At 44.0% G+C, this 24,060-nt stretch overlaps 1 protein-coding gene across 17 annotated transcripts in view; it reads left to right on the top strand.

Moving 5' to 3' along the window:
• The window catches only part of hspg2 (heparan sulfate proteoglycan 2), a 200,218-nt gene that overhangs the window by 94,037 nt on the left and 82,121 nt on the right, over window positions 1-24,060 (top strand). For 12 of the 17 annotated variants that reach the window (XM_036988586.1, XM_036988593.1, XM_036988587.1 and 9 more), the window contains exons 4-22: window positions 1,498-1,607; window positions 2,316-2,374; window positions 2,743-2,915; window positions 3,303-3,335; window positions 4,064-4,189; window positions 4,429-4,623; window positions 9,884-10,003; window positions 10,154-10,285; window positions 10,986-11,130; window positions 17,910-18,061; window positions 18,409-18,579; window positions 19,054-19,217; window positions 19,513-19,692; window positions 21,241-21,437; window positions 21,685-21,832; window positions 22,736-22,863; window positions 23,168-23,254; window positions 23,403-23,461; window positions 23,801-23,862. In XM_036988586.1, coding sequence (XP_036844481.1) covers window positions 1,498-1,607; window positions 2,316-2,374; window positions 2,743-2,915; window positions 3,303-3,335; window positions 4,064-4,189; window positions 4,429-4,623; window positions 9,884-10,003; window positions 10,154-10,285; window positions 10,986-11,130; window positions 17,910-18,061; window positions 18,409-18,579; window positions 19,054-19,217; window positions 19,513-19,692; window positions 21,241-21,437; window positions 21,685-21,832; window positions 22,736-22,863; window positions 23,168-23,254; window positions 23,403-23,461; window positions 23,801-23,862 — 2,441 coding nt within the window. The remainder of the gene's footprint in view (window positions 1-1,497; window positions 1,608-2,315; window positions 2,375-2,742; window positions 2,916-3,302; window positions 3,336-4,063; window positions 4,190-4,428; window positions 4,624-9,883; window positions 10,004-10,153; window positions 10,286-10,985; window positions 11,131-17,909; window positions 18,062-18,408; window positions 18,580-19,053; window positions 19,218-19,512; window positions 19,693-21,240; window positions 21,438-21,684; window positions 21,833-22,735; window positions 22,864-23,167; window positions 23,255-23,402; window positions 23,462-23,800; window positions 23,863-24,060) is intronic. The other 5 variants (XM_036988584.1, XM_036988598.1, XM_036988597.1 and 2 more) reach the window with 3 other exon arrangements.

The following is a 24,060-nucleotide window of genomic DNA, read 5'->3' as shown; positions in this document are numbered from 1 at the left end:
GAACACAAATATTGACTTCCTTCCCCCAACCCGGACCATACCAGATCGAGGCCAAGCAGAACAAAAGCTGGCAGACCCAGGCCAGCTCAACACGGTTGTCAGAGGAGTGAGAATAGGTGCACCCTGAGGGGGGGTCTGCCTGGGCTATTTAAAGGATGTGTATTTGTGAGTCGTATGAGAGACGATGTCTTAGAACGGAAATAGATATGCAATAAAAATAGACCCTATTATAGATCATGTAATAATAATAAGACAAAAAGGATACGAAGTTGCAAAATGGTTAACCTTCCTTAGGCTTTGCAGACAGCAGTGACAGTAGCCTACAGAAACATGACATTTTTAAAGCTGCATAAATCGACCGTAGAACACCACTATGGATAGTACAGCCTCTATATTATGACCAGCATGCCCTACTTAACTCATAGAGCCAGGTCAGGTTATCTTCGCTAACTCTGTTCTCCATAGGCAGTAGAGCCCATGCTCCAGCCTCTCTGTCCCATCTGGTGTGCTTGACTTTGTGAAGGGAAAGGGAATGTTGAGGCCCACCTCCAGAATCACTCACTTGAGCATTTTTCACTGCAGCCGTTGGCATAGTAATTCTACTGCCTGGGTTAGGGCTGGGACGGGGCTAGGGCAGGGCTGGGGCGGGGCTAGGCTGGGGCGGGGCTAGGGCGGGGCTAGGGGCTCCCCTCTTTTTCAGTGTCTAACTCTAACTGTGATGTCACCTTTTCACTGTGAATAAAAGTGTAGCTAGCAAGGCAGTGAGTGACCCACCTTGGCTGACACACCTTGGCTGACAGTGTAATTGTACTTGTGTGAGATCGTCCACACTTATGGCTATGTGTGTGTATTTGTGTGACGAGTGTTGACATCTGTCTGACGTGCTCATGTGTGTTATAGACAGAAGGTGTGTTTGTGTGTGTATCAGTGGAGGCTGCTGAGGGGAGGATGGCTCATAATAATGGCTGGAATGGAGCGTGGAATGGCATCAAACATGGAAACCATGTGTTTGATGTATTTGCTACCATTCCACAGATTCCGCTCCAGCCATTACCACGAGCCCGTCCTCCCCAATTAAGGTGCCACCAACCTCCTGTGGCGTGTATATGTGTGGGCGTACGGTATGTGTGCATGTGTACATCTAACTTGTTCCTGTTGTTCAAGCGTCCTCTATAAGTGGTACAGTTGTCAGTTTTAGTACAGACCACAATTGAGATATGGAAATAGACCCCATCATTTGTACATGGCTCTGAATTTAACCACAGTTATGTTTGGTGAATTTCTTTCTCCAAACATTGAACCAAAGGCCTCCCTGAGGGACATTTGTCCCAAACATTATTCAAGTTTGATTCTCATTTCATTTTGAATAAGGCAACACCACCAAAGGTCCCATGTAAATGTCGCTTTGTGTACATTATGTTGCTGAAAAATTAGTATAAATGTTCATGCTGTGGTTCCTGTGTGTCTAACTAACCATTGTCTCTCTCTGTGTTCCAGCGTACTACAGAGCTCTGGTGAACTTCACAGACTCCATTGTGTACAGGCCTGACATGGAGGACATCACCTCACTGTCTTTCCAGGAGATCTCTGACGCGGTGGTGGACACGGTAGGTCTATTCCAGAACCATATATACTATATATATACCACGGGTATTCAAATCCGGACTATTGCTGCTTTTCTGTTCTAGCTGATCATTAATTGCACCCACCTGTTGTCCCAGGTCTAAATCTGTCCCTGTTTATAGGGGAAGAATTAACAACAAAAGCAGTGGAACTGGCTTTGAGGCCCAGATTAGAATTTGAGGACTGTATGTGTTAGGCTTATTCCAGAACATACTGTATACTGTGTACATTAAGCGGTACGCCTAACCCTCCCTCCCCACAAGGGCTGTAAACTTTACACAGGCCAGGGCAGGATTCTCACACCTTGCATTCCACTGCCACGTCATGTCTGCCACACAACGGTATTGATTGCGGATCAGGCCATATACTGTAGATAATTTGAGTCAATATACTCATGTATAGCCTGTCTTTTTACTGTTGTTTTATTTCTTTACTTACCTATTGTTCACCTAATACATTTTTTGCACTATTGGTTAGAGCCTGTAAGTAAGCATTTCACTGTAAGGTCTACTACACCTGTTATATTCGGCGCACGCGACAAATAAACTTAGATTTGATTTGTATCATATACTACTCTACATCATATGTTAGAGCACTTGTTAGGAAAGTTGTTCTATTTGTTAAAACATGTAGCCAAAAATGCATCTCTGCTGGTTTGTACCCATCTAAGTAAATGTTTTCTCCTTCTACAGTTGGAGTCGGAGTACAACAAGATCCCAGGCATCCAGACTGTCAATGTGGTCCTCATCAAGTGAGATGACTGATCATCTTCAGCTACTGTTGATGAAACCCCACCAGTCTTACTTTTACTTACTTGACTTATTTTAGCCTGGGTGTAACAAAGGTGGTTTAATGAACCATGCTCACATGATGAGTAACCTTGTCTGAGATCTGAAGACTGCTCCCAGAGCTAATGCTAATGCTTAGGCTTCAGCTTATACTCATCTGGTTGGTCCACCAAACACTGTTGTAAGCTGAGTGTAACTAATCAATGTTCTTACATTAGATAAAAGGATGATATGCCCCAACCCACGTTTATCTAAACCTGGAGCACTGTACCGTTATCGTCACCGCGTCCCTCTCTAAAAAAACATCTGTTCTGTCCTGGCCTGTGTGTAGGAAGATGCTGAGGCAGGATGGGGTGGATGTGTTTGTAGAGCTTGACGTGGGCTCTGACTACAACAACAATGACAATCAGATCCGCAACGTGCTCTATGGAGTGGTGAAGGAGGGAACCATCGCCTCCTACATTACCTCTGTCCAGGGCTTCCAGTTCAGACGCCTGGGAGAAGGTAAGGACCACAGGGGATAATATATACTCCGCAATGTAAGGACTTTCCAGGATGCTGACATGGCCAAATATACAGCATCCAGATTAGGAAGATGTCTAAATTACGGCATCCATTTTAGGAAGTCGTAAGTGAACAAATAGGTCTGATCTCATAGCTAGGGTAGTCTTTATTTATCATATCTTATTACAATCTTTCAATGAAGCTAGACTAGCCAGCCCAAGGCATCATGCTAGAAAAGGCGATTTTTTGTGTTCACTTTTTCCCCTCTATATGTCTCCCCTTCAATCATACCTACTTCTGTCAATAAACCAATAAAATATGGAAAGAAAGAAAAGGAGGGCTAGGTAATCATAGGTAGTGTCCTTAACTTGTCTCTCTGGTTTCTAGCTCTGCCCCCTGTGAACCCCATGGCTGTGCCAGGTTTGTACTGTACCATGCCGACCTGGGTTCAATGCTATTGGAAATCATTTCAAACACTTTAGCTGGGTTTGACTGAGCTTGCCTGGCGCAATGGAGTCAATAGAATAGTAGAAAAATAGTATTTTAACCCAGGTCTGGACCAATGCCTGCTGCACGGAGACTGCTAGAGCTGCTGTAGAAGTGACATGACTGTTCTGTAGTGTGTGTAGAATGCAGAATGCAGCTATTTGTGGATGGTGATGATGAACAGGATGACGATTAGGTCATTGAGAATCTGTTAAGAGTTCATGCAGGAATATTATGCATGTGTGCACCTGAAGCAGAGGTCTGACAACGTTTTGGTTTTGCACTGCCCAAGAGAACTGTATGGCATGAGTTACAATACAGATATTGCTATTTGCAAAGGAAAAAAAGTCTTCAGAGTTTCTTCAGAAGGATCTCCATTACGTTATGGCCATGTCCCACCTCCGGTACGGTAGCTGTTAGACTGTTTGCCCCAGGCCCCAGAACGACCCGCAGTGACCCAGGATGGTCATTGGAGGCTGGTGAAAGGAGGATGGCTCATAGTAATAACTGGAATGGAATGATGGAATTCCATTCTGATACCATTCCATGTATTCCATTCCAGCCATGACAATGAGCCCATCCTTCAATTTAAAGTGACACCAGCCTCCACCGAGGAAGGTTGTGTTGTGCATGTCTGACCTTTGAACCCACCCGTCTCTCAGTGGTCCCAGACCTTCGGCCGTGCATGAAGGATGAGCACACGTGTCGTGATGGGGGGTGCATCCCTCTGGAGTACCTGTGTGACAACAGACCTGATTGCAATGACATGAGTGATGAGCTGGATTGTGGTGAGTTGCATGGTATGGAATGGATCTGGATCTGTGCTGTGACTAGATGGTTGACTCAAGCATTTAATTGAACATGTCTTTGTAACCTAACGAGAGAGTCAACTCAAATGTTCACTTTAGTTGAATTTTCACTTAGTCTTCTATTGGCATCAATGCATGACAAAGTGACAATGTAAGTTAGGTGGAAGTTAGGATTCGCCTCTGGATCATCGGTCTTTAACAGATCTGTTGGTTTTCAGATAAGATCCGTCCTGTTGCAGTTACCCCCACTCCTCCCACCACCATCCCCATCAAGAAACCCCCACGCCCCCCTGGTCCCCCAGGGCCCTGCAAAGTGGACCAGGCCACCTGTCAGAATGGGGAGTGTGTCCCCAGAGACTACCTCTGTGACGGAGAGAGAGACTGCTCTGATGGCAGCGATGAGTTCAGATGCGGTAAGCACTTATTGGCAACCACTAATACTTCAAAGTACATACACGCAGGCACGCGTGTATATACACACACCAGTGTTTCTGTTAGCCGGTAATAGACGGCTTTTGTCCGATAAAACAAATGAAAAGCCAATAAATAAAATTGCCGCCGGTCAATTGTCCAGGAGAAGAAAAACAATCACATTGCAAAATAATGCATTTTAGCCTATTCATTGATTGAAATAGCTGTCTATTTAGCATGGGAGATGCTGCTACAGCTCATCAAACAGCCGTTTGTTGCTGCTGGAGTGAAACATGTGCTTTAATAAGCTCAATCATTGCACAACAATTCTAAAGGCAATCACGTGTAAAAAAAAAAAAAAAAACATGGTCACAATTTAAAAGAGCTAGGCCTACTTTTTCTTTTTCTCAACTGGTAAATTGAAGGCATCCAGACAGGCTTCAGCGTGTCACACACCACTTCACATTGAGCTGGAGACAGTATGCATTTTGAAAACATCAACTCAATTGTTTGAAACCTGAACGTTTTACTACATATTTTGAGACATGTCTTACCTAACCTAGCCTAAACCTAACCAAACCTGTAGACTATTATTTCATAAAGACTTCCATATGCCTTTGATACAAGTAGCCTTTTATAAAGACTTCAAAATGCCATTGAAACAAGTAGCCTTTTATAAAGACTTCAAAATGCCATTGAAACAAGTAGACTTTTATAAAGACTTCAATATGCCATTGAAACAAGTAGCCTTTTATAAAGACTTCCATATGCCATTGAAACAAGTAGCCTTTTATAAAGACTTCAATATGCCATTGAAACAAGTAGGCTTTTATAAAGACTTCAATATGCCATTGAAACAATTAGGCTTTTATAAAGACTTCAATATGCCATTGAAACAAGTAGGCTTTTATAAAGACTTCCATATGCCATTGAAACAAGTAGGCTTTTATAAAGACTTCAATATGCCATTGAAACAAGTAGGCTTTTATAAAGACTTCCATATGCCTTTGAAACAAGTAGCCTTTTATAAAGACTTCAATATGCCATTGAAACAAGTAGCCTTTTATAAAGACTTCCATATGCCATTGAAACAAGTAGCCTTTTATAAAGACTTCAATATGCCATTGAAACAAGTAGCCTTTTATAAAGACTTCAATATGCCATTGAAACAAGTAGCCTTTTATAAAGACTTCAATATGCCATTGAAACAAGTAGCCTTTTATAAAGACTTCAATATGCCATTGAAACAAGTAGCCTTTTATAAAGACTTCAATATTCCATTGAAACAAGTAGCCTTTTATAAAGACTTCCATATGCCATTGAAACAATTAGGCTTTTATAAAGACTTCAATATGCCATTGAAACAAGTAGGCTTTTATAAAGACTTCCATATGCCATTGAAACAAGTAGGCTTTTATAAAGACTTCAATATGCCATTGAAACAAGTAGGCTTTTATAAAGACTTCCATATGCCATTGAAACAAGTAGCCTTTTATAAAGACTTCAATATGCCATTGAAACAAGTAGCCTTTTATAAAGACTTCCATATACCATTGAAACAAGTAGCCTTTTATAAAGACTTCAATATGCCATTGAAACAAGTAGACTTTTATAAAGACTTCCATATGCCATTGAAACAAGTAGCCTTTTATAAAGACTTCCATATGCCATTGAAACAAGTAGACTTTTATAAAGACTTCCATATGCCATTGAAACAAGTAGCCTTTTATAAAGACTTCAATATGCCATTGAAACAAGTAGGCTTTTATAAAGACTTCAATATGCCATTGAAACAAGTACACTTTTATAAAGACTTCCATATGCCATTGAAACATGTAGCCTTTTATAAAGACTTCAATATGCCATTGAAACAAGTAGCCTTTTATAAAGACTTCCATATGCCATTGAAACAAGTAGCCTTTTATAAAGACTTCAATATGCCATTGAAACAAGTAGACTTTTATAAAGACTTCCATATGCCATTGAAACAAGTAGACTTTTATAAAGACTTCCATATGCCATTGAAACAATTAGGCTTTTATGAAGACTTCAATATGCCATTGAAACAAGTAGACTTTTATAAAGACTTCAATATGCCATTGAAACAAGTAGCCTTTTATAAAGACTTCAATATGCCATTGAAACAAGTAGGCTTTTATAAAGACTTCAATATGCCATTGAAACAAGTAGGCTTTTATAAAGACTTCAATATGCCATTGAAACAAGTAGGCTTTTATAAAGACTTCAATATGCCATTGAAACAAGTAGGCTTTTATAAAGACTTCAATATGCCATTGAAACAAGTAGCCTTTTATAAAGACTTCCATATGCCATTGAAACAAGTAGACTTTTTCTCTCATATTCTATTGGTTTTCAAATCAACTTTCTTTCATTGTCCAGAAGCCAAAAGGAACAATCCTAGTCATATTAACAACCCATGCTGGTTGTTGCATCTTTAGATTTCCTTCTTTCTACTTTTCAAATGGATATTTTCATCTCTGTCATATGAAACCCCTCACAATGGTGTTGTCCGCTAAATGCATTATGGAACGAACATTCACGCTTAGCCTACTGTCTTGTGCGCATTGCTGAGCTGGTAATGGGAAGAAATAATCGTTTATCAACATTTGAAGCTAAACTTCTGATCGGTTGCATGAGTCTCATTGTTTTAAAAAAAATGGGGGATGTAGTCTAGGCCTACTGGTTGTATGAATTTGGGATCTATTTCTTTCTCGCAAAGAACGACAAGCTGACCAATAGAATAGGTCAACTTTTCTACCATGGGGGTTAGTGGATTGGCATAGGCTAGTGATTTTGCTGTTCGTTACTAGTCTTGTTGGCTGAGGATAAGTAAATGCTGACAGTTATTCTAACATAGAGGCGGCGCCTGGGTTTCAAGTTTGGGGAAGCAAATTTTCACCATAAAAATGCACCTTTATGATAAAGCATTCCATGCATCCTGGCATTTGCAGGCTTACGTAATAGAGGTCGACCGATTAATCGGAATGGCGTATTTATTTCAAGTTTTCATTACAATCAGAAATCTGTATTTTTGGACACCGATTTGGCCGTATTATTTTATTTTTTTACACCATTATTGAATCTTTATTTAACTAGGCAAGTCAGTTTAGAACACATTCTTATTTTCAATGACGGCCTAGGAACGGTGGGTTAACTTCCTCGTTCAGGGGCAGAAAGACAGATTTTCACCCTGTCAGCTCGGGGGATCCAATCTTGCTACTTTACAGTTAACTAGTCCAACGCTATAACCACCTGCCTCTCGTTGCACTCCACAAGGAGACTGTCTGTTACACGAATGCAGTAAGCCAAGGTAAGTTGCTAGCTAGCATTAAACTTATCTTATAAAAATGTTTCAATCAATCATAATCACTAGTTAACTACACATGGTTGATGATATTACTAGTTTATTTAGCGTGTCCTGCATTGCATATAATCTGACTGAGCATACAAGCATACAAGCATACAAGTATCTGACTGAGCGGTGGTAGGCAGCAGCAGGCTCGTAAGCATTCATTCAAACAGCACTTTCGTGCGTTTTGCCAGCAGCTCTTCGTTGTGTGTCAAGCATTGCGCTGTTTATGACTTCAAGCCTATCAACTCCCGAGATGAGGCTGGTGTAACCAAAGTGAAATTGCTAGCTAGTTAACGGTGTGCGCGCTAATAGCGTTTCAAACGTCACTCGCTCTGAGACTTGGAGTGGTTGTTCCCCTTGCTCTGCATGGGTAACGCTGCTTCGAGGGTGGCTGTTGTCGATGTGTTCCTGGTTTGAGCCCAGGGAGGAGCGAGGAGAGGGACTGAAGCTATACTGTTACACTGGCAATACTAAAGTGCCTGTAAGAACATCCAATAGTCAAAGGTTAATGAAATACAAATGGTAGAGAGAGAAATAGTCCTAAAATTCCTATAATAACTACAACCTAAAACTTCTTACCTGGGAATATTGAAGTCTCATGTTAAAAGAAACCACCAGCTTTCATATGTTCTCATGTTCTGAGCAAGGAACTTAAACATTAGCTTTCTTACATGGCACATATTGCACTTTTACTTTCTTCTCCAACACTTTGTTTTTGCATTGTTTAAACCAAATTGAACATGTTTCATTATTTACTTGAGGCTAAATTGATTTTATTGATGTATTATATTAAGTTAAAATAAGTATTCACACTGTTGAATGGAGTGCGTAGTGGCGTAGAGCAGGCAGGCTGTATCACAGAAAAATGTTGGCCTTTTATAAACACATTTCATGTAATTCTACTCCGTTTTATATGACTGGAGACATTAGCATATATTTTTTTAATACGACATAAATGACAAGGTAGCCTACTCTGGGCCTACGAAAAGGGGAAACACAAATACAACATGACGTCCGTCTAACCTGCAGGAGGAGATGATTGTCCAAAAACAAACAAATGTGGCACTGACCCAATGATAAAGACAGTGAATATGCACACTAACCATCACCGGGGATATGGCCAATGTTATTTTGATAGTTAAAAGTCAGATTGGAGACTTTTCATTGTCTTCTACTTACAGCAATGATCATTTCGCTTTCCAAACAGTTTTTCCGTGATTGTATTTGTAAATATTCCCATATATGTGACTGGATCTCACTGACAGTCACAACTCAACAATCTTTTTGTATGTGCAGCGCGCCCTGCCCAAATTGTGGGCCCTTCCGACTGTAGGCTGTGTGATTTACACTAATTATCCTTTGTCACCTTGCTTTCTGGTGTAGTAGCCTACAGTATTTTGAATTATTTTATGTATTTATGTATGGACAGGAGTAAGCTATTTAGGCTATATAATTTTGGAAATTCAGTTTACTTTAGGGAAAGCTTCCCCTATATGGACGCGCTGCATTTGTATTCTAACATCTTCAAATTTCTCAGCAGAATTCGGAAAGAATGACGCATGCCGTTGCATCGGAGTTGCATGTTCTGTTAATATAAACCATACACTAAATGTGATTTACCATCAAATGTACCATTTCTGGCATTCTAAGCACAGTGGGTGGATGCCCTAATCAGGTTGCGCAACCAATGCATAGGGATCTGGTACATTTCATAAATGTCCAGTAAATTAAAATGAAAGGCGCCACATTTCCTAACAGAAACCCAGATATACACACATACACACAATCACGATCAGACACAACGTTTTGCATCTGCTTAATGCAAACACACCTGATCAAGGTGTCTGATTGAAGTACTCCACTGATCCTGGCTCTATGTCTGTCTCCAGGCACTCCCTCTCCCTGTGAACCAAATGAGTTCAAATGTAAGAACGGCCGCTGTGCTCTCAAGCTGTGGCGCTGCGATGGAGACAACGACTGCGAGGACAACTCAGACGAGACAGACTGCCGTAAGTCAGCACTCCTGTTGGTTGGTCTGAAGCAAAACGAGTTCATTTCAGAATGATTCACATCTTTTTCAAACTCCTTTTGAACTCTGTGGAAACAAATGCTAAAATGATTAATGACAAAGTGATTTTCCATCTCTTCTGGTTCTCCAGCCACCAGAGGTCCAGGTGACACGTGTGCCCCAGAGCAGTTTGTGTGCCTCAGTGACCGCACCTGCATCCCATCCAGCTATCAGTGTGATGAAGAGCCAGACTGTCCAGACCGCTCTGATGAGTATGGCTGCAGTAAGTCCCAGACCTTATCTGTCTGTGTCTCTCTGTTCCCTCTCTCTCTCTCTCTCTCTCTCTCTCTCTCTCTCTGTTTCTTTATCTCTCTATTTCTCTCTATCTCTCTCTCTCTCGCTCTCTCTCTCTATCTTGGTCTCTGTCGCTTTATTTCTCTCTTTCTCTCTCTCACTCTTTATCACTCTCTCTCTTTCTCTCTTTCTTTCTCTCTTTATCTCTCTCTTTCTCTCTTTATCTCTCTCTCTCACACATCATGTATAGTATGTCTCTCTTTCTCTCTCTCACCCATACACTATTCTCACTCTTTCTTTCTCTACCTCCTCTCTCTCACGTTCTCTCTCTCTCAAAACCCCATCTGACCCCCAACTTCCCCTCTTTCTGTGTAAGCCTCTGTGTGTCTGTCTTGTATAGTCATCCTTTGTACCATAACCAGTGCAGTGACTCCGGTTCCATTCACACTGTGGTGACTGGAGCTTTTGGGATGTGCATCCATGGAAAATAGTTTATTTTTCTGACTTTCCATAATTTTTGTTTCTCACTAAAGAGACTGAGTAGCCAAATAAACCACGGCCCTTTTACATTGAGGTTGGGTAGTTGGGATTTGTTTTTGAATGTGTGTGTGCCATCATGCATCCCACAGTGCCTGCATACTTGGCTTTATAGATGCTCATCTTTGTTTTCTCGTAACTTTGCCTTTAAGCTCCTCCAACGGTGACCAGTCCCCCAGAGGAGTCCATTCAGGCAGTGCGGGGGGAGACGGTGACCTTTAACTGTGTGGCGGTGGGTGTTCCTACCCCCATCATCACCTGGAGGCTCAACTGGGGCCATATCCCTGTCAGTGGCAGGTGAGTTGGTACAGTCCTCATCCTTCTCTGGTTCAGCCCATAACACCTCTTATCATAAACTTAGTGAGGCATTTAAGCCAATGGCCCCAGCCTGAATACATGGAATGTTAAGTTGCATTTGAAAATGTCTCTGTGTGTGTGTTGGCAAACATTCGATAAGTTGATATGCATCAAATAAACATTTAATGTGGAGTGCTGAACCCATCTGTTGCATGATACACGTGACTTCTCTTCAAACTCTGTCTGTCTGGTGCCATTATGGACAAGATTGTTGAACTTTGCAGTGATAGCTCTGGAAAGAAATGCTGGGTTTAATTTAGGGAATTGTGTAAAATGAGTCTTCCGTATAATTGATTGGAAACAGACCGTGAAGATTTTGAAATGAGTGAGGATTTGTCCGCTATCCAATCTTGTCAGCCCACAAAATGCAGCATTTCATTCATTGCTGTTTAAGCTCAGTCATATATCCGATCTACAGGCCAGTCATCTGTCATTAATTATTGAGTTATTCAATTATTGCTTTGTGGCTTTGCGTTAATGATCTCTAAGTGGAAAATGATTTTCGCAATGTGCAATAACAGATAACTCAGTTTACTGTGCATTCATTGATTGGCTGTTTGTGTTATACAGTAAAGTTATATATAATCCGTCAAAATAATATTCCTATCGGAGAGTTAAAGCTGCAATATGTAACTTTTTGATGTCGGCCCGACCAAATTCACATAGAAATGTGTGTTATAGATCTGTCATTGCAAGCAAGTCTGAGACGCGGTAGCTCTGTTCTATTTGCACTATATTGATGCTTACCGTTCTGAAGTTTTGTTTTACTTTTGGTTTTGTACACCAGCTTCAAACAGCTGAAAATACTATATTTTTGGAAAATATATTTCACAGTGGTTTAGATGGTACAATGATTCTCTACACTATACTTGCTTGTTTTGTTACATAAACTGAAATTAGGTGGATTATTAGAGTTTTAGAAAGCAGGAAATAAATGGTGGAGCGATTTCTGCATAGTGCATGTTTAACTATTTCAATCACTATTAAAACATACCATACTGAAAGCTTAAAGTTGAGGAGAGTATGGCGGTTCATATAGCAATGTGTCTGTTCAGAAAATATATTTAGAGTCAGAATATTCTTTGTCCTCTGAAAGCCCTTTAGACACTTGTGTTAATTGCTTCCAACACTCTACTCAGCAAACTGGATGCAGTTTATCACAGTGCCATCCGTTTTGTCACTAAAGCACCTTATACCACCCACCACTGCGACTTGTATGCTCTAATCGGCTGGCCCTCGCTACATATTCGTCGCCAGACCCACTGGCTCCAGCTCATCTACAAGTCCATGCTAGGTAAAGCTCCGCCTTATCTCAGTTCACTGGTTACGATGGCAACACCCATCCGTAGCACGCGCTCCAGCAGGTGTATCTCACTGATCATCCCTAAAGCCAACACCTCATTTGGCCGCCTTTCGTTCCAGTTCTCTGCTGCCTGTGATTGGAACGAATTGCAAAAATCACTGAAGTTGGAGACTTTTATCTCCCTCACCAACTTCAAACATCTGCTATCTGAGCAGCTAACCGATCGCTGCAGCTGTACATAGTCTATTGGTAAATAGCCCACCCATTTTCACCTACCTCATCCCCATACTGTTTTTATTTATTTATTTTTCTGCTCTTTTGCACGCCAATATCTCTACCTTTACATAACCATCTGATCATTTATCACTCCAGTGTTAATCTGCATAATTGTAATTATTTGCCTACCTTCTCATGCCTTTTGCACACAATGTATATATAGACTCCCCTTTTTTCTACTGTGTTATTGACTTGTTAATTGTTTACTCCATGTGTAACTCTGTGTTGTCTGTTCACACTGCTATGCCTTATCTTGGCCAGGTCGCAGTTGCAAATGAGAACTTGTTCTCAACTAGCCTACCTGGTTAAATAAAGGTGAAATAAATAAAAATAAAAAAACTGTGAAAAGTGAATCATCACTATTTGGCTGCAGAAGAGTCGACCACAGCCTTCTGTATTTTATTTGATTGAAGCATCGATGTAATGTATGCAATGTATACACATGTAGGATTTTAATTTGAGCCAGTTTGCTACAGCAGGAAAATTATCCTGCAGCAACAGGAAATGTGAATTTGTAACGGTAAATGAGTGAATAGGTGTGAAGTCAGGCGCAGAGAGCAAAGGATACGGGAAAAACACGCTTTAATGTACAGAAAATCACACAAACAAAAAATCAGGCGAACAACACGTGAAGAAAATAAAGGACAGCGAAAAAAACAGAAAATGCAAAAACACAAACCACTCTAACAAATACAGATGAACAAGCCCGCACACACAGAAGCAGGCTGAACTAACTTAAATAACCCCACCCTAACAACCAAACAAGAAACAGGGGATGACCCAGGGGTCGAGGCGCCGGCCGATCCGGATGGAGGCGATGGAATTCTCTCAACATAGATGGATCCAGAATATCCCCCACCGGGACCAAGCACCTCTCCACCGGACCGTACCCCTCCCAGTCAACGAGGTACTGCAAGCCCCTCTCCCGGCGTTTCGAGTTCAGAATAGCTCGTATCGTGTACGCCGGGGACCCCTCGATGTCTAGAGGGGGCGGAGGGACCTCCGAACCTCACCTTCCTGCATGGGACCAGCGACCACCGGCCTGAGAAGAGACACATGAAACGAGGGGTTAATACGATAATACGAAGGAAGTAATAATCGATAACAAACCTTGTTTATTCTTCTCAGGACTTTAAATGGCCCTACACACTGCGGGCCCAGCTTCCGGCAGGGCAAGCGGAGGGGCAGGTTTCGGGTCGAGAGCCAGACCCTGTCCCCTGGTGCAAACACGGGGGCCTCACTGCGGTGACGGTCAGCGCTCTTCTTCTGCCGTCCACTCGCTTGGTGTAATGACTCCTGGACGGCCCTCCAGGTCTCCTTAGAGCGCTGCACCCACTCCTCCACCGCAGGAGCCTCAGTCTGGCTCTGATGCCATGGTGCCAGGACCGGCTGGTACCCCAACACACACTCAAATGGTGACATGTTGGTAGAGGAGTGGCTTAGTGAGTTCTGGGCCATTTCTGCCCAGGGGATGTATCTCGCCCACTCCCCTGGCCGGTCCTGGCAATACGACCGCAGAAACCTACCCACCTCCTGGTTCACTCTCTCCACCTGCCCATTACTCTCCGGGTGATACCCTGAGGTCAGGCTGACCGAGACCCCCAGACGTTCCATAAATGCCCACACACGGGAGGTAAACTGGGGACCCCGATCAGAAACTATATCCTCGGGCACCCCGTAATGCCGGAAGACATGGGTGAAAAGGGCTTCCGCAGTCGGCAGGGCCGTAGGGAGACCGGGCAATGGAATAAGACGGCAGGACTTAGAGAACCGATCCACAACGACCAGGATCGTAGTGTTCCCCTGAGAGGGGGGAAGGTCAGTAAGAAAATCCACCGATAGATGGGTCCACGGCCGTTGTGGAACGGGGAGGGGTTGTAATTTCCCTCGTGGCATGTGCCTAGGAGCCTTACTCTGGGCGCACACCGAACAGGAGGAGACATAGAATCGTACATCCCTCACCAAGGTGGGCCACCAGTACTTCCTCCTAAGACTTTGCACTGTCCTAGAAATACCTGGGTGACCCGACGAGGGTAGACTATGAGCCCATCGAATCAATTGATCACGAACAGCGAGCGGCACGTACCTACGACCCTCCGGACATTGTGGAGGCGCAGGTTCCTCCCTTAGTGCCCGCTCGATGTCCGCGTCCACCTCCCATACTACTGGTGCCACCAGCTTAGCCGCCGGAATGATGGGAGTAGGATCGATGGACCGGTCCTCACTGTCATAGAGTTGGGACAGCGCGTCGGCCTTAGTGTTGAGGGAACCTGGTCGATACGAGATAGTAAAACGAAATCTGGTGAAATACATGGCCCATCTTGCCTGACGAGGATTCAGTCTCCTAGCTGATCGGATATACTCCAGGTTACGGTGGTCAGTCCAGATAAGGAAAGAGTGCTTAGCCCCCTCAAGCCAGTGTCTCCACACCTTCAGGGCCTTAACCATAGCCAACAACTCCCTGTCCCCCACATCATAATTCCGCTCCGCTGGCCCGAGCTTCTTCGAGAAAAAAAGCACAGAGGCGGAGCTTCGGTGGCACACCCGAGCGCTGTGAGAGTACCGCTCCAACCCCAGCTTCGGATGCGTCCACCTCTACTATGAACGCCAATGAAGGGTCCGGATGCGCCAACACCGGCGCCTCAGTGAACAGCGCCTTCAACCTACGGAAAGCTCTGTCCGCCTCTGCTGACCACTGCAAACGCACCGGCCCCCCCTTCAGCAGTGATGTGATAGGAGCTGCTACTTGACCAAAACCCCGGATAAACCTCCGGTAGTAATTGGCAAACCCTAAGAACCGCTGCACCTCCTTTACCGTGGTTGGAGTCGGCCAATTACGCACAGCCTTGACGCGGTCACCCTCCATTACCACCCCCGAGCTGGAAATGCGATAACCCAGGAAGGAAACGGCTTGTTTGGAAAACTCACATTTCTCCGCCTTCACATACAGGTCATGCTCCAGCAGTCGTCCAAGAACCTTGCGCACCAAAGACACATGCGCTGTGCGTGTAGCGGAGTAGATCAAACTATCGTCAATACACACTATCACACCCTGTCCGTGCAGGTCTCTGAGAATCTCATCCACAAAAGATTGAAAGATAGCTGGAGCATTCTTTAACCCGTATGGCATGACGAGGTACTCATAATGGCCAGATGTAGTGCTAAATGTAGTTTTCCACTCATCTCCCCCCGAATACGCACCAGATTATACGCACTCCTGAGGTCTAGTTTCGTGAAGAACTGCGCTCCGTGAAATGACTGCACTGCCGTAGCAATGAGAGGTAGTGGGTAACTAAAACCGTGATGGAATTTAGACCTCGATAATCAATACACGGACGCAAACCACCATCCTTTTTCTTCACAAAAAAGAAACTCGAGGATACGGGTGACATGGAGGGCCGAATATATCCCTGTCCCAGAGCCTCGGTGATATATGTTTCCATAGCCAACGTCTCCTCCTGGGATAAAGGATACACATGACTCCTGGGAAGTGCAGCGTTTACCTGGAGGTTTATCACACAATCCCCCTGTCGATGGGGTGGTAATTGGGTCGCTTTCTTTTTACTGAAAGCGATAGCCAAATCGGCATACTCAGCGGGAATGCGCACGGTGGAAACCTGGTCTGGACTCTCCACCGTTGTCGCACCGATGGAAACCCCTACACACCTGCCTGAACACTCATCAGACCACCCCTGGAGAGTTCCCTGTTTCCACGAAATAGTCGGATTGTGAATAGCCAGCCAGGGAATCCCCAGCACCACCGGAAACACAGGTGAATCGATACGGAACAGACTAATTCGCTCCTTATGATTCCCCTGCGTAATCATCTCCAAAGGAATTGTGGCTTCCCTGACCAGCCCTGACCCTAATGGTCGACTATCTAAAGAGTGCACGGGAAAAGGGGGGTCTACTTTTACTAACGGAATCCTCAACCTCTGAGCGAGTCCGCGATCTATAAAGTTCCCAGCTGTGCCTGAATCTACTAGCGCCTTATGCTGGAGAGAGGGAAAAAATTTGAGGAAACAAATTAATACAAACATGTGACCAACAGGAAACTCTGGGAGAGTGTGGTGCTTACTCACCTGGGGTGACCGAGGAGTGTTCTGCCTGCCCTCTCGACTCCTAGATGAACTCCTCCAGCACCGACCGGAAGTGTGCCCTCTCCGGCCACAACTGGTACAGGAGGAGCCTCCTCCTCCGATCTCCCTGGACGCGGCCCCTCCTAGCTCCATCGGGATAGGAGCGGGAGGGTCAGGAGGTGGAACGAACAGGACCCCTTCAGAACGTCCGCGAGCAGATGGTCTAACTGGATCGACAAGTCTATCAGTTCATCCAGGCTAAGCGTTGTATGCCGACAAGCCAGCTCCCTGCGGACGTCCTCTCTCAGGCTACACCGGTACTGGTCTATCAGGGCCCTGTCATTCCACCCTGCTCCATCGGCCAAGGTCCGGAAATCCAGCGCGAAGTCCTGCGCGCTCTTCGTCCCCTGCCTTAGATGGAACAACCTCTCACCCGCCGCTCGGCCTTCCGGAGGGTGATCGAACACGGCCCGGAAACGGCGGGTGAACTCCGGGTAGTTGCCCTTCGCTGAGTCGGGCCCGTTCCAAACAGCATTGGCCCACTCCAGGGCTCTACCCGTGAGGCAGGTGATGAGGACATTCACGCTATCCTCGTCCGAGGGACCCGGCCGAATGGTGGCCAGGTAGAGGCTTAATTGAAGCAGGAATCCCTGGCACCCCGCCGCTGCTCCATCGTACTCCCTCGGAGGCGTAATGCGCAGAGCGCTGGAACCAGATCCCGCTGGGGGAGATAACCAGTGCAGTGACTCAGGTTCCATTCACACTGTGGTGACTGGAGCTTTTGGGATGTGCATCCATGGAAAATAGTTTATTTTTCTGACTTTCCATAATTTTTGTTTCTCACTAAAGAGACTGAGTAGCCAAATAAACCACGGCCCTTTTACATTGAGGTTGGGTAGTTGGGATTTGTTTTTGAATGTGGTTTGTAATTCATGGACATTTTTGTAAGAGTTGATACATATTTCATAAGGGGAAATTTCAAAGTGGATATTATAAACTTCAGCAGAAGCCTTCTTAAACCTCAAATACACTACAAGTTTTAAATGTATCTGCCTTCCCAGGATCTCAATGACCAGTGAGAATGGGGGTGGCACCCTGACCATCCGTGACGTAAAGGAGGCGGACCAGGGGGCGTACACCTGTGAGGCCATCAACGCCAAAGGCCTTGTGTTTGGTATCCCTGACGGGGTGCTCAGCCTCACACAGAAACCAGGTATGTACTGGATAGGCTGATTCCCCATATAAGGCCAAAACAAGCAAAACTGGACTGAGCTGGCCTGGTTATGCATGGTTCCACCATATCTGCTGTAAGCATGCTAGAAAGTATGGTAATATTCGGGTTGGCCCTAAAGTGGGAATCAGGTACAGTGTTTGTATACTACTCACCTCTGGGATCAGCTAGATCATTTTAAAGGCTATTTCGTTACATTATTTTGTATAAGAACATAACGTGAATATATGAATTTCCTAAAATGGTTCATGTCTGTCTGCACCTTTTTGCCTGTTATATGTCTGTCTCTTCTATGTTGCCTATTTGCACCGTGCTGTCCTTTCGTCCAGTTTTGTCATCCTCTCTGTCATCGTCACCAGGAAACTGTCCAGACGGTCACTTCAGTGTGGAGGGACGTTGTATCTCCTGCTTCTGCTTCGGCATCACCAAGAACTGTGGAACCACCGGCCGCTACCGCAACCAGATCAACCTGCGCTTCACTGACGAGGACGACTTCAAAGGTACCTGGACCGCACTAAATACAAATGCCTGTATGAAATAAATACACATGACAAAGTTGATGGAATTTTACGTTCCTAAATATTTTGTGAAAACGTCAAGACATCTGTAAAAAAGTTTTTACCTTTATCTAACTAGGCAAGTCAGTTAAGAACAAATTCTTATTTTCAATTATGGCCTAGGAACAGTGGGTTAACTGCCTTCTTCAGGGGCAGAACGACAGATTTTCACCTTGTCAGCTCTGGGATACGATCTTGCAACCTTTCGGTTACTAGTCCAACGCTCTAACCGCTAGGCTACCTGCCGCGCCAACAATTGATTGAACTGAACTTTAAAAAACTTTTTACGCTTTTTTAAAAATTTTTTATGCATGCATAATATGAATGTGATTACTGATATGATAAAACTCTCTCTTACTTCATATGTCTCTCTCCTTATCTCCCTCCATAACACCCTGCCTTCTTCCCTATCTCTAGGAGTGAACGTGACGTACCCTTCTAGACCAGGCACCCCTCCTCTCTCCTCCACTCAGCTCCTCATAAACCCTGAGGAGGAGGAGTTCCAGCTGGTCGACCTATCACGACGCTTCCTCATCCTGGACTCCTATTGGACGCTTCCCCGCCAGTTTCTGGGCAACAAGGTACAGCATCTCTCCTGCTCTCCGTTTCTCCAATTGCTCAATGTGACACCATGTTGAAATTAGCTTATACTAGCAAGATAACTCCTATTTGAAGTTATATGAATTATAAATGAAATTGACTTGCACGTCTGAGTGTTGCGTCAGAAAGGGATGTTGAAGTCATATTCAAAGGAAAGAAGCTACTCCACACTGCTTTTGACCATAATCAGTTTCAGCCTCACTGCCTTAGTCAGAGCTTTGCCAGATATACAGTATATAACAGTGTTGTTAATACAGAGACTGTATGTATATTTAGATTGACTCCTATGGAGGCTCACTGAAGTACAAGGTGCGTTACACTCTGGCCCGCGGGGAGACTGAGCCTGAGGAGAAACCAGATGTGATTCTGACCGGGAATGGTCAGAGACTGGTCTACCGCAGGGGCAACCCCACCCCCTCCAGGGTGGTCAACAAGAAGGAGATAAAATTCACTGAGGTGGGTCTCAGTCCATCTTTCAACTACAAACAACATATCTACCTCACTTTGTTTCCTTCCTGGCCCTCTTCTTTATTTTTTTGTAAAACAATGCACCCGTCTCTACACTCTTTGAAAAAAATGTGCTATCTAGAACCTTAAAGGTTTCTTCAGCTGTCCCCATAGGAGAACCCTTCAAAAACCTATGTAACCTGTTAGTGATCGCTTCGCGCGCCAATACCTTTAGCGGGATCGATTTGACAACATCCAGTGAAATTGCAGAGCGCCAAATTCAAACTACAGAAATATCAATATTCAAGATTCATCAAAATAAAGCTTAACTTCTTGTTAATCCAGCCGCAGTGTCATATTTCAAAAAGGCTTTACGGTGAAAGCAGACCATGCGATTATCTGAGGACAGCGCCCCGCATACAAGCACATGAAAATTATTTTCAACCAGGCAGGTGGCTACACAAAAGTCAGAAATAACGATATAATAAATGCTTACCTTTGAAGATCTTCTTCTTTTTACAATCCCAAATGTCTCAGTGACACAATGAATGGTCGTTTTGTTCGATAAATTCCTTCTTTATATCCCCAAAAAGTCTATTTATTTGGTGCGTTTGATTCAGAAATACACCGGTTCCAACTCACCCAACATGACTACAAATAACCTAATAAGTTACCTGTTAACTTGGTCCAAACATTTCAAACAACGTTCCTAATCCAACCTCAGGTATCCTAAAACGTAAATAGTCGATAAAATATAAGACGGGATAAACTGTTTCCAATACCGGATAAAAACAACGTGAAGCGCGTTCCAGTTCACGCACACCAAACAGTAGCATCCACCTGGAGTGACACTTACAAAGAACAGCCATACTTCTTAATTTCTCAAAAGAAAAACATTGAACAATTTCTAAAGACTGTTGACATCTAGTGGAAGCCATATGAACTGCAACCAGGTTCCTATTAAATAGGGTATCCCATAGAAAACCATTGGGAAATACTATGACCTCAATTTTCTTTCCCCCTGGATGGTTTGTCCTCTGCGTTTTGCCTGCCAAATCAGTTCTGTTATACCCACAGACATTATTTTAACAGTTTTAGAAACTTTAGAGTGTTTTCCTTTTGTTTCCAAATCTACCAGTTATATGCATATCCTAGCTTCTGGGCCTGAGTAGCATGCAGTTTACTTTGGGCACGCTTTTCATCTGGACGTGAAAATACTGCCCCCTATCCCTAAGAAGTTTTAAAGGGGATTCTACGTGGAACCCAAAAAGGTTCTACCTGGAATCAAAAAGGGTTCTACCTGGAACCAAAAAGAGTTACCCTGTGGGGACAGCCGAAGAACCCCTTTGGAACCCTTTTGTTGGTCTTACATAGCCTATATGGGGTCAGTGGCTGAGATGTACTAGTCTGGGCATTTTGTATATGATCAATTGTAAAGATGAAGCCATCTAGGCCTTTAATGTAAAGTATATGATCAGTGGCTAAAGGGTACTTGTCTAGGACTAACATGCATAGGTTGAGTGTCTGACCTTACATGGTTGGTATGTGTTGTTGTAGGAGAACTGGCAGCACTCGTCTGGACGCCAGGTGTCCCGTGAGGACCTGATGATGACCCTGGCCAGCCTTGAGACCATCAGCATCCGCACCGTCTACGACAACCACATGGTGAGCGTGGCGCTCAGCGACATCGTCATGGACACCACCACCGTGGAGTACAACATCCAGGGCAACGCCAAGGAAGTGGAGGAGTGCAGGTGAGATCCCATAGATTGACTTCAGCTGACGTTGGGATTTGGATTGGATGTAGTTTCTTATCGCCCCATAGAGTTGCAGGCACTAAGAAAATTACTTAAACCGTGGTACCGGTTTTTGTGACATACATTTTTTGTCCCTGTAGCTGTAGATATATTGTAAATAAAGTTGCATTGCATTGTATTGTGTTTGAAATGTAGGAGAGTTTCAGTTGTAATGGCTCTTATGGTGTTTGTCTGTCTCACCCAGGTGTCCCCCTGGCTACTCAGGACTGTCCTGTGAACAGTGCTCCACTGGCTTTGAGCGTGTGTCTGGGGGGAACTTCCTGGGATCCTGTGCTGGATGTAACTGTAATGGACACGCCAGCGCCTGTGACCCCATTAGTGGACACTGTCTGGTGAGAACTCCTTACAACGTAATGTTATTATTATACTATTATAAAGTTGTATTAGCCTCAATGTATTTTAGCTGTAAACAAATCTGTTCTAAGTGTTGAGAATGTGTACAAAAATTATTTCAAAATGTGCGGTAAAAAATGCAAGTAGGATAATTTTTTGTAAATATTTGACTAAACTGAGTTGTGAGATTTGTGAGGTCCTCACGACTTACATAACAGGTTGGGTTTGGATTACAGTCATGCCCACTTTCCCACTTACCACGGGATGGTAACGCATAGGAAGAATTATCATGCACGGATAAACAGCTGTGCTGATGCGCTCTATCCAATCATAGCAGCAAATCTCCAGACAATGACACAGAGCTGCCCACCTCTTGCTGATGTGATTGATAGTGATCCCTCCAGTCTGCAACTGTTTTGAGCCAAATTAAAATGTATTTATTTACCATAGTTTGACAGCTTGCTGATGATGAAATGGTCTCAGAAATCAGTCCTGGGCGCTGCTAGCACTTTTTCATGCAATTTATTTTACTTGAGAAATACTGCACCAAACACCATAGCTAGATGTAAAATTGTACGACTAAGACCTCCTCTGCAAAAACGTCAAAATTAATTACAGATTATTTTATTTATCTTAAATTAATTATATTTTGAGGAAGTGGTAGTGGCTATGTTGTTGCTACGATGATTCAAGAGGGACAAACAACAGTAACTGCCAGGGAACAATAAAGCGATTATAACACACCCTTATCGAACAACACTCTTAAGACAAATCTCCGTTTTCTTTATGAGCAGCAGAAAAACATGCAGAATTGGTCAATTCAGCCGCTCTGTAAGTAATGTATGGACAAGTGTCCATAATATAGAGGCAGTAACTGAACTATGTTCCTCTCCCTTCCTCAGAGCTGCCAGCACAACACTGAAGGTCCTCAGTGTGACAAGTGCAGACCAGGCTACTTCGGTGACCCCAGACGAGGTCGCCCCGATGACTGCAAGCCCTGTCCATGCCCATACACCGAGACGTCCCGCCGGTGAGGGGTCACCACACACACACACACACACACACACACACACACACACACACACACACACACACACACACACACACACACACACACACACACACACACACCCTGAGTGACAGACATGGATGGAAAGAGCAGGTTGACGTCCCTGTTGTGCGGATTCAGTGGACTTTCCAGAAGAACACTGGGCTTATTCATTCATTGCTGGTGTTGTCACCTTGTGACCTATGTTGCTACCCATTAACCGGCAGCTAATGTACATATTACTGTAGCTAACAGTCTACTCCTGTGATTTGTTTGTGTCTCCCAGGTTCTCTGACACCTGCTTCCTGGACCATGACTCCCAGGCCACGTGCGACGCCTGCAAACCAGGCTACACCGGCCGCCGCTGTGAAAAGTAAGGAAGTGACATCACAAATGACATCACACCCCTTTACGTGTGCATGGTCTTTAAATCAATGACAGCTTTACTGTATATGGAATAGTCAGTTATAAAGGATAGTTATAGAAGATTAAGATGTTTGTGGGTATTTTTTTCTTCATAGGTGTGCACCTGGGTACCAGGGTAACCCACTACAGCCTAATGGCAAATGTTTTCCAAACAGTGAGTGTTCTGTTTTACATCAGTATTGGGATGGACATTGTTTTTAGGCTTGAAAGTGCCAGGAAAATGCTTTATTTGTATTGTGTTACCCAGAGCCATGTGTACAGTATATGACTGTTTTTTATCTCTAGTGCATGCCATGCTTTATTTCCTACTTTACCTTTAAGAGCCTCTGTCTTGACCCAGTGTAATTATTAACATCAGTCATACCTGCTGAGGGGGGTGTCATCATCACCCTGGTATGTGGAGGGGTTGGAGTTGGTGGAGCACTCCCAGGTACTGATTCATCTCTACTCCCTCCCTCTCTCTCCCCCTTTCTCCACTCCCTCCCTCCTTCAGCAAACTCAAAGTGTGATAGCAGAGGAACAGTGAACTCCAACAGCAGACCATGCGCCTGCAAGGTAACACACTACGCTGCTTTGGCTTATTGTACTTCAATCTTACGACCAAAGTTATGAGTAGGGCTTTAGATTAGATTTAGGAGTTACACTCTCAATCACCAACAGTTTAACTCCATTGTCTCGCCCAGTGGTCTCCAACCTTTTCTAACATGAGAGCCACTTTTAAAAAATGAACCGTGTCATGAGCTACACATTTCT

The sequence above is a fragment of the Oncorhynchus mykiss genome, chromosome 9 (assembly GCF_013265735.2).
Source record: "Oncorhynchus mykiss isolate Arlee chromosome 9, USDA_OmykA_1.1, whole genome shotgun sequence".
In the NCBI taxonomy this organism is placed as follows: domain Eukaryota; kingdom Metazoa; phylum Chordata; class Actinopteri; order Salmoniformes; family Salmonidae; genus Oncorhynchus; species Oncorhynchus mykiss.
This window is presented reverse-complemented; position numbering and strand designations above follow the sequence as displayed.